Source organism: Falco naumanni, chromosome 8 (genome assembly GCF_017639655.2).
Source record: "Falco naumanni isolate bFalNau1 chromosome 8, bFalNau1.pat, whole genome shotgun sequence".
Lineage (NCBI taxonomy): Eukaryota > Metazoa > Chordata > Aves > Falconiformes > Falconidae > Falco > Falco naumanni.
The window spans coordinates 12,513,502-12,532,729 of record NC_054061.1 but is presented as its reverse complement, the minus strand read 5'-3'; the positions used below and the strand labels follow the sequence as shown (position 1 = coordinate 12,532,729).

At 44.7% G+C, this 19,228-nt stretch overlaps 1 protein-coding gene across 2 annotated transcripts; it reads right to left on the bottom strand.

Annotated features, from left to right (window-relative positions):
• Nucleotides 1–71: 71 nt before the first annotated feature.
• SLC26A2 (solute carrier family 26 member 2) lies at nt 72–18,296 on the bottom strand. 2 transcript variants are annotated; one of them, XM_040603040.1, is made up of 4 exons: nt 18,184–18,295; nt 12,135–12,259; nt 11,310–11,963; nt 72–8,971 (listed from the first exon to the last, which is right to left on the bottom strand). In XM_040603040.1, the coding sequence occupies exons 3-4, from the start codon at nt 11,949–11,951 to the stop codon at nt 7,466–7,468; spliced, it is 2,148 nt and encodes a 715-aa protein (XP_040458974.1). In that variant the 5' UTR covers nt 11,952–11,963; nt 12,135–12,259; nt 18,184–18,295; the 3' UTR covers nt 72–7,465. The 2 variants fall into 2 exon arrangements, with proteins under 2 accessions (XP_040458974.1, XP_040458973.1); XM_040603039.1 differs by lacking the exon at nt 12,135–12,259 and having other exon boundaries at nt 18,184–18,296.
• Nucleotides 18,297–19,228: the final 932 nt, after the last annotated feature.

The window sequence follows — 19,228 nt, the reverse complement described above, 5'->3', positions numbered from 1 at the left end:
GCGTGGCTTTCCTTTTTAAAATTTATAGCTGCAGCACCTTCTGAAGTATCAAGCATATGTCCGACAACAGATAAAACCATAAATATAATCTTTTAATGCTCATAAAGAAATCCCAAAGATTTTACCGTATCTGACAGAAAATTTTTGTGCTAGCAAATCTTCTACAATGACAATAAGGCACATTATCATTTCAAAATGACAACTGATACAGATCTAACAGAGACAGTGTAAAGGAGGGTCAACAACATGCAGAGGCTACACCCCACAGCTGATGGCAGGACATAAGACAATGATAAAATACAACTTCCACCACAAACATCTGGCCGGTGAGTGCAGCACTCAATGACAAGCTGATGGCAACACATCTCCCCACACCAGGCACAAGGCAAAGTCCGTGTCAGCGAACACCCATCCAGCACGGACTGATGCCACACAGCAAGGTGACTCCCCAGCGCCCTGGAAGCCACCACCAAACTGGGGGAAATGTTGTATCCTACCCTTACTGCACAGGTAAGTAACAGTAAAAAGTAAGGTGATCTTTTATACATACTATACAAATTTTCCACATTTTATTCAAATAAACTATTTTGTAAACTGGTTTGATCTTGTGATCTAAAGCAATGTGATCTATTCCATTCCTGAGGTCCCTGTTTGGTTAAACTGATTCTCCAACTTGAAAAAACTACTCCAGGCAAAATTTGCCATTTTGTTTATTCTGCAAAGCGTTAAGTCACTAATACCTAAAATTATTCTCAATTTAAAATAATCCAAAACTCATAACCCAGAATATACCAAGGTACCAGACATGATGGTCAGGGACTCAAGAGGCTGATGAACTCAAAGCATCGTGTGCTTTCCAGAAAAAGTGAGGCTTTACCTCTCCTTAATCATGTTTCAGCTGCATTTCAAATATACATAAAATTTACTTCCTTATGTCAAAAATGAGACATAAAAAATTTGGACCCAAGTCCAGCAAAATGTTTCACTATCTTTCTGTGGAGTCCTGAGATCATCTGGGGGCCAGGCTGAGCGCTAAGTGCTTTCAGAGCTGGAGAGAGCAGGAATTTAAATATTTTTGGCAGTAAATCTTCTCAGTGGAGATTTGATTCTCCATCCACTGCTGAAATATTTTATTTGCACATTAGAAAACAGCAATATGCCTTAGCTTATACAATCTCTAGAAAACAAAATAGAAAGGTACTAATTATACTATAAACTAAATATATATATATATTAAATATTTGCCATTTTACCTAACCGAAGTCCTCACTTGTAGCATTGTAATTATCTCAAAAGAAAAAGCAAGACTCAGAATTATTTCCACTTCAGGTGGAATTTCACTAAAATAGTAAAGATCAGGTAGTTTTTCACATGAGCAGCTGATCCTACAAAAGCTTACAAACATGATAACCAAGTGCAAGTAATTCTTGGGACTTAACAAGGCCATTCACAGTGCAAAGTCTGCACCAAAAGCATTGCTCATTTTATCTATGCCAGCATAGTAGAAGTGCAAAGCCCTTCCAGTGTGGGCAGTTACATCAATATTGAAGTCTGACAACAGTATCCTACGTTGAGACTCAGCAAAGCAAAATAAGCTGCACAGATACAAAGCACCTTGTATGGCATGAGCAGCAGACGACTATCTGTCACAGCTTCATTAGCTTAGCCGTGTCAGTAAAAAAAAATTTAAAAATGTAAATCACCTCAATCATTTCATCACCTTCCCAAAGCATGTGAAAATAAAATCACAACAGAAGATAATGCCCTGAAACAAACTATTTGCCTGAAAAGTTTCACCTTCAACTCAAAGGGTTTCTTCTCATTCCAGTTACTATGATCTTGTTCTAGACCAGAAGTCTCCTACAACCCAGCCGTGCTCTTCGCTGCACTGGGAGCACTGGGAGGGTAAGGTCCAGGCCAGCATGAGTGTTCCTGTACCATGTCTGGAATGGAGACATGGGCGACCTGACTTCAACCTGCTTAAAAGCTTTGCACCGGCAGCGCTGGAGATGACAGCAGGTAGCTAAGCCTGGTGGAGAACAGTGAGTTAGCACAGCCCTTGGGTGAAAGGTTCAGGAACTGGACCCGAGGAGATGTGCAGTGTTGCTGGTCTTCTCAAGGGAGGTTTGGCCACAGAAAGACTGGACCCCGCCAGGTATCACCTACATTTAGGACCTGGCACAGGCAGAATTCACCGCCAACCTCAGCACAATCTGTGGGAGGCAGCTGGGTATCAACTGGCTTAAAACCCTGGTGCGACAGCCAGCATGCTCTCCTGCCTGCAGCACCTCACCCCTGCACTTCAGACCCATCAGCAGGGGATTCTACATGCCAGCAGAAGTGAATGGAGATGAAGGAATGACTGCTTTTTCCCCGAGAGTACTTTTCCATTCATCACTGCAGCCTGACAGGGAAGGAGCACAGCAGCCATGGAAGCTCTGCTCCCAGCACGGCTGGGAGAGCCATGCGCAGACTTAGAATAAAATTAGATAAAAATAAATAAGCATGAAAGCAGAAATCCCTTACATATGTAATTCAGGACAGTGACTCATGCAGCAGCACTGCACAAGAACTAGGTCCTGCATTATTATTACACTTGTTATGGAGACAGGCACATGGCTGCGTACCACGGAGTCGCAGTAGCCCCATAATAAAGACACCTCCAGGTTAATCTGTCATCCCTGGGCAGCACCGTTACTCCTGCAGCTACACAAACCCTCGCACAGCCCCACTCCAGGCTAAGGCTCCAGCGTGCTCGCGACGGGGCATGCACAGCGGTGCTTCCCTGCCAGCCGCCCACAGCCCCCTTTCTCCCAGCCCCAGCACCCAGAGGACTGGTGGGGTCTTGGGAGTTGTTTTACACTCCCTGTTCAGGAGCTTTAGCCTTATCAAAAGATCTGGCATGAAAACTGAGTAGCAGGTCACACATAATAGCAACATACACAAAGGCAGTGATTCTTCTATTTACAGTCAATCATATGCAATGTCTTATGACAAAACACAGAAGTGTCAAGGAGGTGGAGGTGGGTCTTGCAGGGAATTAGAGAGGAGCAGATCAAGCTGCAATGGCTTACAAGGGAATTGGGATCACTATATCACACAAGACTAAGGTTGGCAATGTCATTATAAACACAAAAATAAGCACCATGTGCCCCACTGCAGTATCCTTCCCTGTTCTATGAAGTGAACGGAAAATTGTTCCCATGTCAAAACATTCACATAAGTGAATCATTTATTAGTGCAACTGCCACGTTACGGGGAACTGACACCACTGCCTATAGCAGCAATAGACGTATAGAGTGAGCCTGACATTTAGCAGACTACTGCAGACATTTCCAGGAGTCCTTAATATAGCAGAGACTGGTAATTTCCATAATGCTGTGTTGTTGTCATTAATTCATGTGCTAATGATCTCTTAATCTTCTTCATTTAGACTGATAATTGCTGATTAATACATTTGGGAATGGAGATCAACTTATTTAGTGTCATCTTCCAGTCTGGCCTGGGGTTCTGAAGGTTGCACCTGGGATGAACGTTCCTGTTCTGGACAGATGCATAAACCCAGAAACAGTCGTTCTGAGATTCCTTCTTTCCATCGATTACAAATAAAGCTGTGAGGCAGGGATAAGAGAAGCTGTAGAAGGCAGTGAGTAGGGCAGGCTTCCCCTTGTAAAATCTGATACGTTTTCCACTGTTCATTTGAAACAGTAGAAGGCAGAAGAGCCCTTTCCAGGAAGAAACAGGAGTATCACAAAAGCGTAACTGGATAGATATAGCTGCTGCATCTGTCATACAGCAGCAAAAGGTATATATATACACGTACACATATGCAGAAATAGATGTGTACATAAGGATATATAAAATGCGTTTATAAAACAAATTCTTTAGGGCAACAGTTTTCAGTCAGTGGTCCTTGACTCCTAAAGATGAAATTGGATTACTTCTAAAGAGTCCTTAAATATATTCAAGCAAAATGTGCTTCTTACCAGTAGGCTTGAATCAGATTAATGTCTCTGTTAAAAAACTGTTCTAGGCCTAAAATGCAAATGGCTGAAAACCCACTGTTTTAAGAAATTCCAACCATGATAAGCTCTAACCTTTCGTTAATTCCAAAGGACTCTCTATTATACTGAACTCTCTGGCAAACAGCATTTATTTCTGTTACCTTTTAACTATGGCTGTGTGCATTAATATAGACTTATTAATAATATGACCTCTGGACATTATCTTAAATAAGAACATTAGAAGTTGTTATTTTAGTTGGCTGGCTGCTTTTGCTGTTCCATTTTAATACCATTTCTTATGCTTTGCTTGAAATGGAATTTGGAGGCTATATTGTCAGTTGTGGCTGCACAAACAGCAAAATGCAGCCAAACACAGTGTGCTCTAGCTACACATAAATCACTTCAGTATATCTTCTAGCTGTAATCTAAATTAATTCTTCGAAAAATCAATTTATGGCTGTTTTATTGTGCTTTTATGTAAACAAATACCCAGGAGCTACAAATATGAATCCTGCTAGCAGTGGAAAGTGCACACTTCTTGGAAGTAACAATGCTATTCCTCTCTTCCTGGCACAGGCAGAAATGGATTTGAAAAAAAATCTTTTAATGAATAATTACTGGTTTTCCCTTCTCAGTTAGAATTCAGCTACACAAACCTATGCGCAGTGAGAGGTCAAAAAGTCTCCACCTTGGCAGCGTGGCAAGAGTACAGGAGAGAGAGGCTGTGAGTGTAAATGGGAAAGACTCACCCAGAGCAATTTCCACTTTACTTGTAACCCCACAAGCAGCCAACCTGCCCTAGAGGAAGTCTCCTGGCCAGCTGCTCACTCCTCCTCTCCCTCTCAGCTGCCCATGCCTAAGAGGCAAAGGGGTGAGAACAAGTAGCTGTGGGTAAGTTGCAGTAACATACACTGCTTATTGCTCACTGAGCTGTAATTTTTCATAAGGGCTTTGAGAAGAAGGCACTGCTTTTAGCACTGTTCTGCTATCTTGAAAAATATTAGTTAAAAATCAGCGTTTATAAATGGTATCAAGCCTTTTGGTCAAAGTTCTAGAGATGCTTTCTGGTAATGTGGACAAACTGTGCTGAAAAGGGCCTCCCCCAGGCCATGGCACTGCCATCAGCTAAATGCACGTGTACGGGTCTGCCCCACGCCCCTGCCACCAGCCAGCTCACCATGGTCAGGCACAAACCCCTGACAAACCCTCCCAAGCTGGACCTGGCTGCGGGAGCCGCCACAAGTGTGCCAGCTCTCTCTCAACACCAACCCAGAGGCTCTGAATGGGAACCCAGAGCAAAACAGGTATGGTGAGGAATTAAATCTTAATTTCTATCCTGCACTCACTCCCTATGTAGGCGTTAACCCCACTCACTGCTTTTACACGGCTTGGGCTAATCCACTCTGCTAATATCGATTCAGTAATTGTAATTATCCAAACAGCAAAAGGGATTCTTAGCCCAGAATAAAGAAGTTCATGTAGGAGGTTACTGCAGAAAAGAAAAATTTCAGCAGTAGCTATTTGGGATTCATCCTCTTGTATAAACATGCCTTAAGGCTGAGAAAGAACAGTATTTGTTGTTTTTGAATACTACAGAAGCTTTAGCATTTTCTCTTTGATACTTGGAGATTTGGTTCCTTAACAACGCCAGTTTTAGAACAGACCTCAGCTATGCGCTCTTCTTCAATATATGCTACAGCCACCCGCCACCTCCCCCAGTGTTTCTATATTCTCTTATGAGGTCCTAAAAAATGTACTAAGTTCAGTTAACATACAAAGGTTGCCAGGTCCTGGGACTCATCTTTCTCCCATTTAGTCCTTCTCTTGAGGTCCCAGCACCTAGAGTGAAGTGACACATGACATTTCAGCTTTCATAGAAAGAACAGTTACTGGTCCTAGCTCAGAAAAAGAAGAAAATAATCCTAAACTCAAAATGTATTTCTATTTAGCAAATGTTTCACAATTCATATTGCATTTTATTCCTTTTTCGACTGCTGGCTCATTATTTTTGAACAATTAAGGATGAGAGTATTGTCTGTATACAGCACCTTTTCCCTTTTAAAAGCTCTGAAGAACCTGCAATTCAGACTGTAAACTCCCCTGGGAGAAACCATCATCTTCCAAGGATGTACTGTGTGCTATGTATAGCTGGTACTCAGTGAAAACTGTTACTCTCTCAATTCTGCCTTCATAATTGTATTCTACTGGTACAAGAAAAGAGAACCTCTTCCTACCCAGTGCTTGTATTGCATGAAGAACAGGCACTCTTTACTGTTCTGCGTAACTTAAAATCAAAGTACATTTTATTTACACTCACATGGTAAATAAAAAATATTCAGCAAAGAATTTCTCTGGCTCCTTTTCTAATGGCTGCATTTCTTGGCCTGTCCACCCCCATTACCTAAGTCCATGACAGAGCATGCTTAAAGGGTCTATGGTCAATAAAACCTGCATTCACACATGAAGTCTGTACGACATGGACGGATTTGGACAGATGTTGGATAATCTATTTGGCCCTTTTCATTTTGGTGCCTGTGATTGTTTGCCTCTTACATAAAACTGGCTATACGGGGCTGTTTTCTGTCGAAACTCAAGAATTAAGAGATTTTCCTGCATCTAATGTCCACAATTCTAAAGAGCTCTTAAATATTAAGAAAATAAATGACTGACCATAAGCACGAATCAGACTTCTAAACAGTCACCTCTGAATAAAAATCAGTCAAAAAAAAAAAAAAATCAAGCTAAAGAGGCAAAGTTTCCTGGCACATAAAAGGCCTGTGTAGAAGTGAGATAACCATGCCTCCACTGGCTCTCAGGAGACAATGACAAAGCTTGTGGAGGTGACAGGTAGTTAGAAGCTATTCGTTAAGACCTTTACATGCATGTTTAGATTTTCTTTCTCTATCCGTCTCAAATTCAGGGAGGGTACAAAATCACCAACCAATCACTCCACAGTAAAGACCGGAGCAAACCATTCCCGTCAGCCATTCCCTAGAAAATAAAAGGCTGTGGCGATACGGAAAAGCAATGCAGAAAGGGGGACAGGAAATCAGCTGCCTCTCATCATTTGGCTGGACAGGATGCCCGAACTATTTCAAATTCCCATCCCATCCATAAAGACAGGATTGAAATAAAGACTTCAATGCTGACGATCAAAACTCAGAGGGGAACTGAGACATGGAAAGCTCCAGAGAAAAGAGAAATGAGATGAACAAGCTGATGAAAACTCTTAGATTCACAGATTGGCCATAATCAAGTTAAGGATTGTCTTCATTTGGTACCACCTATTGAATCACTACACCTGGCAAGCAAATTTAAAGCATCAAAACAGACTGCATATTAACCTGTGTGTTAACCACAACCCTGCTTCTTTTTTTTCTGAGTGCATATATATTGCATAGACATACAGACCCACAGCCATTTTTCCCAAGGCTTTGTTCCAACTTGCTGCCTTTCTACAACTAGTTCTTAGAAGTGCTGGTCCCACTGTGCCCCTGTGCACCCAATGCAAAGTCCACAGCCTGGTGCACGCTGTGAAAGAGAAGGTGGTCCTCCCCCTCTTTGAAGAATTCTCCTCGGATCAGGGAACTCCTCACTGAAGGATTGCACTGGGCCAGTAGCACCTGGACATCTATCTCCCTGTAGTCCTTGCAGACCTCTTTGAGCGTGCGTATTCCTGCTGTGTCCAGAAACTGAACTGCACAACAGTCAATCACTATTGTGTGAAACCCTAGAGGTTCAGGGACAAAATCCATGGAGATGCTGGTCTGGTTGCCACCAGAATCCACCTCTTTCTCTCTAAGCATTCTTTTTTCTGCCTTTTTCTTTGCTGCCTTCACCCAGACTGGGTTGACCCCTGTTTGCTTGTACAGGGTAGATTTAAAGCACTCTTTGTTGATGTAGTAGAGGGGTGCTTCAAAACGGAACACCACGATTCCTGGCTTGGTCTGCAAGTTCTTGTAAGCAGACAAAGATTCATACGTCTCAGACTCTGCCACCCAGCCAAGCAGCGGTGCCTCCGGTCTCTGAGTTCGGAAAATGACGCAGAGCATAGAGAAGCAAACACCAACCAAAAGACCAATCTCAGTACTGATGAGTGCTGAGGCTGCCATAGTAACTAGCCAGATCACTGTGTCCACTCGGCTCAAATGCCACATTTTTGGCAGGTCCTTGAACTTCCGCAAGGCACCTCTGAGGTTTACAATGGTTATGACAGCAAGGACACATTTCTGAAGGGAATAAAATAAAGGTGCAATCACAAGGAGGACTAATAGGATTACCAAACTAGTCACCATGCCAGACATCTGTGTCCTACAGCCTGTGGACTCTTTGACAAGAGTCTTGGCAAGAGCTGCACTTGTTGTGAAGCAGTGGAAGAAAGAGGGAATGATGTTGCAGAAGCCAATGGCATACATTTCCTGGTTGGCCTTCACAGAGTAACCATGCTTTTTGGCAAACATCTCTGAAAGGGACACAGTGATGGCAAAGCCAATAATAGCTATGGGGATAGCATCCAAAGCCACATTAGGAATCAGGTTCCAGTCTGGAGGGCGGGGTGGCAGAAAACCAGTTGGGATGTGTTCAGCAACACTTGAGCCGTAAGTCTCTCTCAGCTTCCCAAAGTGAGATGCCAGAGTAGCTGCCACAATCACGACTAGTTCAACTGGTATTGGAGCCTTGAGCCTGGACTTAAAATGTTCATTAAGCTCTTTGGTTGGGATAAGTACAAGAAAGCACAAGAAGCTGGTGATGAGATCACAGATGTTGGTCTTGTGTATGTTTCTGAAGATGTTTATCCACGTGGCTATGAGGGAGCCGATGCCACTGCTCCGTGGAATGTCCAGGCCCAGGAGATACTTGGCTTGTGACGTTAGGATGGTGAAGGACGCACCCGTGACAAATCCACTCAGCAACGAATCAGAGAGGTACACTGAGACAAAGCCCACTTGAAAGAAACCCATGGCTACCTGGAAGGAATCAACAACACACAACAGATTAGGATGCAAATTTTGCAGATGTCATCACTGCGGGGCTCTGGAGGAAGGTGGGATAAAAACACCCACTGTGCACAGTCCTGGAGGACAAGGCATGGTCTGAGCATGGAAAAAAAGAGTCTCCAGGATTCAGCAGCTCCTGGTGCACCGCACTTAAAAAAAATGCATTTCTAACACAGAGCAGGCTTTTTGGGGGGTCTCTGTACTCTGAACCTGTTACTGTTTGCTCAGTCGTTCAGTTGTAAATTCTAGTTACCCAAGTGGGCAAAAAAGAAAGCCTGGGGAAAAAAGCACTTGAAATACTGGCTACTGCTGCTGTTTCTCTCCCAAGTTCTTACAATCTCTGCGAACTTTGCAGGGATCCAAAATTTTTCCAATCCAAATTGTCTTTGTCTATCTTACACTGGAGCCCACAACCTGCAATAAAAATACAGCTTATGGCCTAACAGCTCTACTTAGCACTGTATAAAGTTTGGTGCATCTGACTCAGAAAGTATATCAGCTGCAAAGTCTTGTGATGCGGATTATATAAATAGAGATAAATTTTTGAAGTGTTTTGTCATTCATTTTTAGTAAAGCTAGTTGAATGGACAAATCCTTGGTGCTCTCTCATGGGAATGACTGGTTTTATGGACACCTACTCCACTACATATGTGTCTTCACACCTGGTAGATGTCCCTTCCTCGCCATCAACCCTCATGCCAAATGGAGCATGGACCTTCTCACAGCAGTTTGCTAGAATCCTTTAAATTCTCTGCGCTGGCCAACAGGTATGTCTACACTGCTACCTGAAGACTGCAGGCCAGAACTTACAGGTATTAAACTTTAAATAGTGTCGATTTGATGTATCCTATTAGGTTGTAAGGCAAAATAAGGAAGCCTGGGATCAAGGCTAGAAAATTCACAAAAACCACAAAGCATTACTGAAGAGAAGGCAGGTTTGAGACCTGGACTGACTGGACATCAGCTCAGAGCCCAGCTCTAAAAAAGGCTCCCTCACAGCCTTGGTAATTAAGTTAATTCAAGGTTTTTCTAACTGTAAAGCATTAGCAATAATTGTCTTACCTAGTTACACTGTAGGCAACTGGTGTGAGCAGGCCTGCTTTCTGTCATTTGGTTGGAAAGTTTCTGATACAAAGAATATGTGATGCTGTTGGAGCTTCCAATAAAAATGTATTTGAGGGTGTGAAGACCTATTGGGTAGCAGGCAGAGACACAGCAAGCAGAATATGCCTAACATTCAGAGGCACTTAAAGTAATCTGACTTCTTCATATAAAGAAATTTAATTGTACTTGTACTTGCAAAGCATATTAAGCACAATTCAAAATTCCAAAACTGAATCCATCCTACAGTGATGAAACACAAAATCCAGTGTACCTCAGGAGTCCCAGAATACTTCTGAAATTACTTAACACTAATTTGCAGTACAAGAAAAAGTCCCAGGCTGTATCTAAAACCAGTGGTTTAGAGTATCACTTGTATGTTTCCTTTTCTACTCCTGTACAGTTTGATTAGCTATCATCCTGGAAGTCACTGCAAGAATAAATGAATGTGAACTTACAAACAGAAATATCACAGCTCTGAAGTACTGTTAAAACTAAATCCATTCTGGTTAATGCATGACATTCTAAAAACAAAGGTATCTGCTTTAATTTCAGCATGCAGTGAGTTCTAGGAAGTAAGTAGAGAGTAAAATATTGTTGAGTAATGTATTTTAATACGGTAATAATTAGAAGACTTATTTCAAATATATTTTACAATCTCAGTATTACCCTTTTCATACAGTGGCATCATTTTGGCTTTGAATGCACAAACAGCAAAGTTTTACAAGCACAGTGACAAATAAAAAGAAACTGGAGATACTTTTACTGTCCAGATTACTTTTTGATAAAAGAAAAGGCAAATGACTGAAGCCTGGAATTAAAAGTTGACACACCACATTTTTTCCAATGAGACAGAGGCCTAAGCTACAAGCCAGGGGGGAAAAAAAAAAAAAAAAAAAAAAAGCTTCAGGCCACAGCAAGGAAGGTGGTGAGCAGATCGTGTGAGAGCAGCAGGTGGCTATGTGCTGGTTCTTACAGTCCCCAACACAGTAGCAATGCAAGCACAAAATGCTATTAAAAAAAGGAGAGGACAAAGACAAGTTTATGGCAGCACTGTAACTGGAGACTTCCAGTCTTCCCTGTGTCCGCTCCCCTGGGATGCAGACTGAGGACACATGCAAGCCCAACAGGCTGTTCATGTGGACAATCACCTAAAGGAGAATTAAAACTATTTCCACATAATACCTGTTTGTCCACCTCCTCTTACCTGGTAAACTCCAGCTATGAAGGTCATGGTGGCTCCCACTGTAATTGCATAGCAGCTTTTATCACAGAGCAGCTGTTGTGACGTCTGATTCGCAGGCAAAACGGTGGTGTTCACATACGCTGTTGTACCTGTGAGGACACTGAGTGCAGCCGGCTCTAAGTCATAGCCAGCCCTCTGTATTTCTCGATCCACCACTTGTCCCACCATCAGGCAAATCACACCGAAGATGCCAACTGAGATGTGGCGGGAGGTTCCAAATATGAAATAAATAATGCTAGCGAAAAAAGATGTATAAAGGCCATAAATAGGCTCCTGTCCAGCCAAGAGAGAATAGGCAATTGACTGTGGGACTAGTAAGACCCCCACAATCACACCAGACATTATGTCTCCCAGTAGGTACTCTCTTAGCTTGTATTTAGGAAGCCACTGCAAGACGGGAAAGAAACCAAAAACACAGTCTTTAACTTTGGCTGGAGTGCAGCTGCAAGTTTTCTTTGCTTGCTTAACTACCAGAGCCTTCATGCTCCTCTTCTTCTCTTGGGGTTCCAAGAACATTCTGTGATGGAAACTGCGTTTAGTATCGTCTCCTTCTGGCATTTCAGTCACTGAACAGATGTTCTTGAATTCTGCCATTGCCGCCATCTCAATGACTCCCTAAAAACATGAAGAAGGACCATTTGCATTAAACCATAAATGCATGCGCTACGTGAGACCTTTTAATAGAGTAAGTATTTATGAAAAGCAAGAGCTAAAAGTTAGTTCAGCACAGAGAAAGCAAATTCCAAGCAAAGCTGTAAAGAGCCTGCCTGTTAAGCAAATAATCACCTTCCCTAGGAGGGAAGCTGGTATCCTGTAGAATAAACCTGTTGCTGGCCATGTTGTGAAATGGAAAAGAATGCAGCAGCACTGTCCCTCTGGGAGGCTTCCTTGATAAAATCGCTATCTGCAGCCTGTTCCAACATGCAAAGATAGACACAGGGTTTATTGTAGTCCAATCGTCACTTCAATTCAGTTGCTGAGAATTAACTACAGTTCGTATACTTCTAGGATTGTACATCTTGGTCTAAATCCCATTTATGTATTTTATTTTTTTTTTTAATGCAGTGATTACACCTGCCAAATATTGTAAAGATTTGTTACCTATGAAGAGGCAGTCTTTACACAGTGGCTTTATTTCAATGACACACTGCAAAGAATGCTCTTCACACTTTTTAAAAGCTGGTTTTCAAGTAAATTATGTCTGACCAAAACAATACACACAAGTGGAAAACATATTAATGGGCACAATGTAAGTGGAACACTTCTACTAGAATGTATGCTCTAGTACAATCTGCCTACAGACAGCAGAACAAGGTGATTACATCAAAGCACGTCTAATATTGGAAATTTATTGTCTGAATGTGAAAGAGCAAAGTCTTGATGAGACAGGCCCTAATGAAACTTGGTATCAATGGTGATTGCCAGCATTCATACAGCACTCCTGGTTTCCAGAAAACATCCCAAATCCTTCAGAAAACTCTTTCAGCCACAGTACCTGCTACCACTAGTATGTTGAAGTTGATACGTTTCAGCCAGAAACCCAATCATCTGTCACTACAGTGGAGTCAAGGCCAGAGGCAGCAGCAGAACCCTGAAAAGTCTTAAACTCCCAGGCTTCCCTTTCCAACACTGCCTCACAGTCCTGGAGTGCCAATAACAACATATATCCCTTATATGCTAATTACACCTTCTCTGTGCAGTGCAAACACCAACCAAACTAATGTTCCATGCAATGTTTACCACTGAATTAATTACCAAATTGGTATTGGAGCTAGCAGCACTGAGGATGCCACTGAAGAGTCTGTCTCAAAATTTGTTCATTTAATCATCATCTCACAAGTAGCTATAAAACATTCACTGCTACTATCACTTCAGTGTGAGTCACCCAAAAACAGGGGATGGGAGAAGTGAAAGAAGTGAGTTTAAGTGTGGTGCTTAAACTACCTGCTTCTCCTGCCAGTAGCCCGTTACGAGGCACTGATCCCACAGCTACACAGAGGAAATGCCTTCTCTTACACCTCGGTCTACCTGGCTGGAGCATACCATTTCCATTCTTCTATTCCAGGTCGATGCTGTCAGAGGTATCCAAAGCACTGTGCATCAGCCCTGTGTAATGGTTTACACACAGTCGTACCTCCACCAGTCTGCTAGCTCAGACAGAGATGAACTACCTTTGTTCTTCTGGCTAGAAAGACAGTATGAACCCAAGTACCTACTGTCTTAAAGCAGCCTAAGCAAACGATCATAACCACACCAAAGGAAAGCACAGGAGAGCAGAAGCAGCTACAGTGCTTAGCATTTAACTGGCTTCTATTTCCATACAAAAATACTCAGAGACTTCTAGGACAGCCTTCCAATTAGAAAGCTTTAATTAGAATTAGAAATGCCCAAATAATCCTATTGTTCCACCCTACACCGTAGCATACCTCTCCCTAGAGCTACCAGGCTGCAGCATGCAGAGGGCTATCTAAAGTCAACACGCAGGACAGATGACAGAAGCTAGCCAACAGAAAATACCAGAGGCAGAGGCTCACATCTTATCTTCTGCTCCATGTTGGGACACCCAAAAGGTGTTTTCATTCACTACAGACCCAGAGACAGTGAGCATCTCTTTTGGTGGGTAAGCTCCTGCATCCTTTCAAATAACCAAACCCAGCGCACTCTGCTAGCCTGCCACAGGACTGCTACTGAAAGGGAGCTGTGCTTCAAACAGAGACCTCCCTGGCTCCAAAACTGATGAGCACGGCATCAGCAGCAATGGATTTCCTGCATAAGATCAGGGCTGTATGCCTTTCTGTTACGACACCATAACCTATACAACTCGTGCTCTGTTACACACTGGAGCAGACTGAGCAGCATTGCCAGGTCTCATGCTCTGTGTGAGATACTTTATAAATACCTACCTACACACCTACCAGATTATTTCTAGCAATGTATCAAGGCTTTTCTCCAGCTCCTGCCCTGTTCCATATTCCTATACTTCTAACTCTATGCTTAATTCCTCCAAATCGCACATGAGGTCTGCAGGGCAGTCTGCAAACCAGAAAGAAGAAAACAGCGGTAAGATCGTGCCACTTTGTGGCTCCTATTCTGAGCATAGGCAGAGGAGCTGCCTAGGGAAAGTCTGACTCCAAAAAAAGAAAAATGAAGCTTTAATGCACTGCTGGGTTAGGTGAGATCTAAGGGAAAAATTCCACAGTTTGAACTCAAGTCCTGTTTCTCCTATCTATCTTCTTTTTGTCCTGGTCCTTGTGAGAGCTCTGAATCCAAAGAGGTCTACCCAGAACTCTTAATACATATACATTTTTAACACTTAATTTTCAAATTTATTTGTCTCTATATCTGTTCTTGTTAGACAAGTCAATCACCTAGTACAACAGAAGGTAAGAGAAAAGAGCTTCAGTTTTGTCTACTTGCCTTCTTGATTATTCCAAACTTCTACCTTACAGCTTCCTAGCCATACAGAATTACTGTATCATGTACCTATATACACCTTATAATGACGATCTTCCCTTGGCTAATGCCTTCTAATTCAGTAATCTTTGATGTGTTTTAGAATAATTAGTCTCAGAAGAGCCATATGAAGAATTAGGATCTTTACCATGAGAAAACGTGCACTGCAAGAAGTGACACTCAAAATCGCAGTGATCACGCTAGGAGAAGAACCCATCCCTACCTTCCAGATATCTAATCTCTCCCACCTGTACAGTATTGCAAAGTCCACTCAGGGATTATTTATAGCACCTACAAAAAAAAAAAAAAAAACAAAAAAAAACACAACAAAAGAGCAGACACTACACAATGAGAATGAAGTGAATATAGCATACAAAAGCATATGTCTGCAGTACTCAGGATAAGCACATTCTATAGTCGTATTTGCTCAAGCAGTTTTAATTCATTTCACAAGCACATTTACAAACCAAAAAACTTTTCAGCCAAAAACCAGCAAATCAATACTGTAAAAGCTGAGGGGAAAAGCTACCCCAGACTACTTTAATGTGTCGCAAATTCCTTGAGTTAGTTTGTTTTCTGAGCTTTTAGCAAAAATATCAGTAATGATTCCCCTCTCCCTCATCCAGGACTCGCAGACAGCTCACTCAAAACTGGGAGTTTTTCTTAATGTGTCAGGGAACTCCAACAGATAACCCACATAGTCCGGTTTAGTTCTGCACAGTGCCGTAAAACGTGCGTATTAGAGTATACCCCTGTTTTTTCAGTCGTGTCTAGACAGTAGAGAAACGTTCCAAGTAAAAATCTTTTTGGCTACCAAACTCTTGAGCATATACTGGGTCTTTGTGTTGACCTGCATGACAGCTTTCTCTATGTGGCATGAAAAGAGCTTTTCATCCCACAGTCACTGCCTCTCACCATGTCAGGACACTAGGAAATGGCACCATTTCCAACACCCATTTCACCCTTTTCTGTCTGAAAGCATTGCTCTGTATTATTTTTGTAACCGTTTAGCCCAGGCTTGCCTAGCAAAACTGGATTTTGTTCTTAAAAGAAAAAAAAAAAAAAAAAACCACACACCACCCTTTGGTTCAGTATACTGAAGGATATTTGGTGTATTTAACTTGGAAAAGGAGCTACTCATTTTTTATTTTGAAAGCTGCTATTTAGGTACAACTGATTTGTATGCCTAAAATTCACTTTTATTCGTTCCTTTTGGCTGGAGCAGGATCACAAGGGAGTGTCTGCTTGCTGCAAAGCTTTACTTAAGATACAAATAAGAAGACTACAACACAGCACTGAGGAAATGTCCGGTATCTCTCTGTTATCAAGTGACTGCCATAAAATAAAGATATGGAGAGTACTGCATTCTAATGACTTTTACAGACTATTCTGGATCCCATCCGGGCCTTTCTTACTGATCACACGACACGGCAGAGGTGAGCTCGCGTCTGTCTGTCAGGAACCACCACCTGCAGCAGGGGGCTTGCTGGCTCGGAGTTCATGTCTCCGTTGTAGATGACAGTCACCTTGACGGTGAGAGAAGAACGGATTGCGAAGCTCACTCACCTGATGAAGGAATGTATTGCAAGCTTAAACTTCCGAGGTGAGCACATGAGATTAGAAACTAAAGCAAGTGTGTTCTTTCCACAATGCCAATCTCAGTGCTCCAGATTATTTTTCAAAGTTTCACGTGCATGAGTCGCCACTGTATGTTATCACTACCCACCCTCACGTACCCACTTGCTAGACATGAGAAGCTGCATGCACTTTAAACCTAATGCATAAACACATAATCTAAAGAGATACGAACAATTTTTGAAGAAATGTGAAGAAGCAGCAGGGGAATCAGAAAACCATGTTCCACATGAACTGAACTGGATCTGAGCTACCACCTCTGGGTCCTCGGAAAATTTCATCCTAGGAGTATAAAAGGAAAGCATACCCCACTTAGATAACAAGTCTTTGTCCTTAGTCTTGTTGGACAACACCCTTTCAAAATAATCTCATAACTGTTGTGGAGCAACAAGGAAATTCAATCTTGCCACGATAACACTAAGACAGGCACTGGAACCGCACGGTATGTACTTTGGAAGAAAATTCAGATTTTTTACAAAATCCTTAATTAAAACAATTCAATCCTTAATTAATTAAAACATTCAAGGTGCAAACATTTATTTCGACGAGAGACTTAAAATCAGATGAACGCCGAAGCGCCGTAAGAGGCCACACCACATTCACCACGCTTAAGCAACACCTTTGGGAACAAAGCGACCTTACTGCCGGCACGGTCGTCACCTGCCAGTCACCCAGGCGGGAAAACCTGCAAAGCCGGACACTAGAACCTTGTTCGCGTGAAATATTCCATCTCCCGTTTCAAATGCCAGCTGTCCCGAGCGGCACGGCCGCAGATCCCCGGGGGAAGGGCCGGGGCGGCCCCCCGGCAGCCAGCCCCCCCCCCCCGGGGGAAGGTCGGGGGGCAGCGGGCGGCCCCCCAGCAGCCAGGAAGGTCCGGGGCGGCCCCCCCGGCAGCCAGCCCCCCCCCGGGGCCGGCGGCGGACGGTCGAAAGGCAGGGCGCACCGGCTGGGACGGCTGCGCTGCCCTGTCTGAAGCGGATCCCGCTCGGAGAGAGCCGGCTGCGGCCTCCCGCTGCGCTCCGGCCGTTCCCATCCGAACCGGGTGTGTCACAGCGCAGTCCCGTCAGCAAACCATTCCTAAGGGCGGCCTTTCCCCCTCACCGTTAGCCGGCGAAGGGGACCTGTGGCGGCGGGGACGGGGGACAACCGCTGCCCCCGCCGCGCCCCCTCAGGCCGGGGCCGCGCTCGGGCTGCCCGCGCTCCGCCGAGCGGCCTGCGGCAGCGCCCGCCCCCACAGGCAGCCACGCTCGGGGCTGGCAGCGGGTGAGGGGCTGCCTGAAAGACGGTTGTGTGGGGGGTTTTATTGTTATTATTAAAATCTGCAAGAAAAGCGTCCACGTGGAGGAAACCCACGCACTTTGTATACTCCTGAAATTGTGGATTCTGGCTGAGAGCTTGCGTATCGCTTGGGAAGCCACCCGACACCTCGGCTCCCCGCACAGGGAAGGGGAAGTTGTGACGCCCGTAACACAGCGCTGCGCTCCGTCCCCTCCATCCCCACACGGTGCCGCCGGGGCCGGCCCCCGCGCCGGACAGACACCCCCGCCCCGGCAGCGAGCACTCTGCCGCCCGCCTTTCGTTTTCTAGTCTCTTCCTATTCCGAGGCACCGTCTGCCGCGCCGCCCCCCCGCCCCCACCAGCGGGACCCCGCCGCGGGGAGCCGGGCCGGGCCCACAGCCAGACCCCCCCAGCGCTGCCGGCGTGCCCGCCCGTCTCGCCTCGCCGCGCCACGCAGGCGCCCACTCACCGCGGGGCCGCCGGCGGCTCCGGACACACCTCGGGCGGGAGCGACCGACCGGCTATAGCGGCGCCCGGCGGCTCGGCAGCCCTACGCCTCCCCGCCGAGGGGCCGGGAGCGGCGGGCGGGGGAGGGCAGAGCCGCCCCCGCCGCGCCCCCCCGTCGCCGCCCGCGGAGGGCCGGGCCCGGCCGGGCAGGGCCGCCCCCGCTTATCGCCTGGTGCCGGGCGGGCGCTGAAGGGTGGGCGGGCTGTGGGGGCCGGGGTGGTGCCTCGCTGCCCCGGGCCCTCACCTCAGGAAAACAGCCACCCTGAGGAGCCACGAGCGGCTGGAGCTCTAACGAGGGGTCCACGCTTCAGTTCAGTCGTACAGACGCTTTTGAATTAAAAGGTTATTTCTGTGTTGGTAACCTGAGGTAAAGTGACCTTAAACTCCCCATGGCTGTCACGGATGGGGAACCCGTAACAGTTTTGACGGCGAAATTGCCCTCGTTTTGCTTTGGGGTGCCACTAGTATGTGTGAAAAATAGCCTTTTAAAATCCCTCAGTGGTGTTTGCTCTGGTGTCCAGATCTGTCTGGGAGTACTTCCAGCTGGGAAGGACAGGAGATCTTTGACAATATTGGTATTAAAAATACCAGGGTTTTGTTCATTGCTCTTATCTCTGGGCTGGAGGTTCAAGGTTGGAAGGGGCTGTACCTGGCCTCCTCTGCCTCGCCTTCACCATTTGTGCGAAAAGCAGACATTGTCTGAAACCGAACATTGCCTAATATTTGCATTTCAGGTGGAACCTTGAGCTGCTGAAAAGCCCATCAATACATGGTTGGAGAAAGCGAGGGCAGCTTCCAGCCTGCAGAATCCATGCTCGTGTTTTTTCGTGTTAGGCAAATGCTATAAATCTTGCTGTAGAAATAGAGAATATTTCCAGTAGCAAACACTGACCCTCTCGACAAGGGTTTAACTAGATGCCATCATAACTACGACAGGCAAGCTGCTAAGGAAATAAAAGAGCACCCTCCCTTCCTCTGGCTACCCACCATCAAAAGCATCAGTGGAT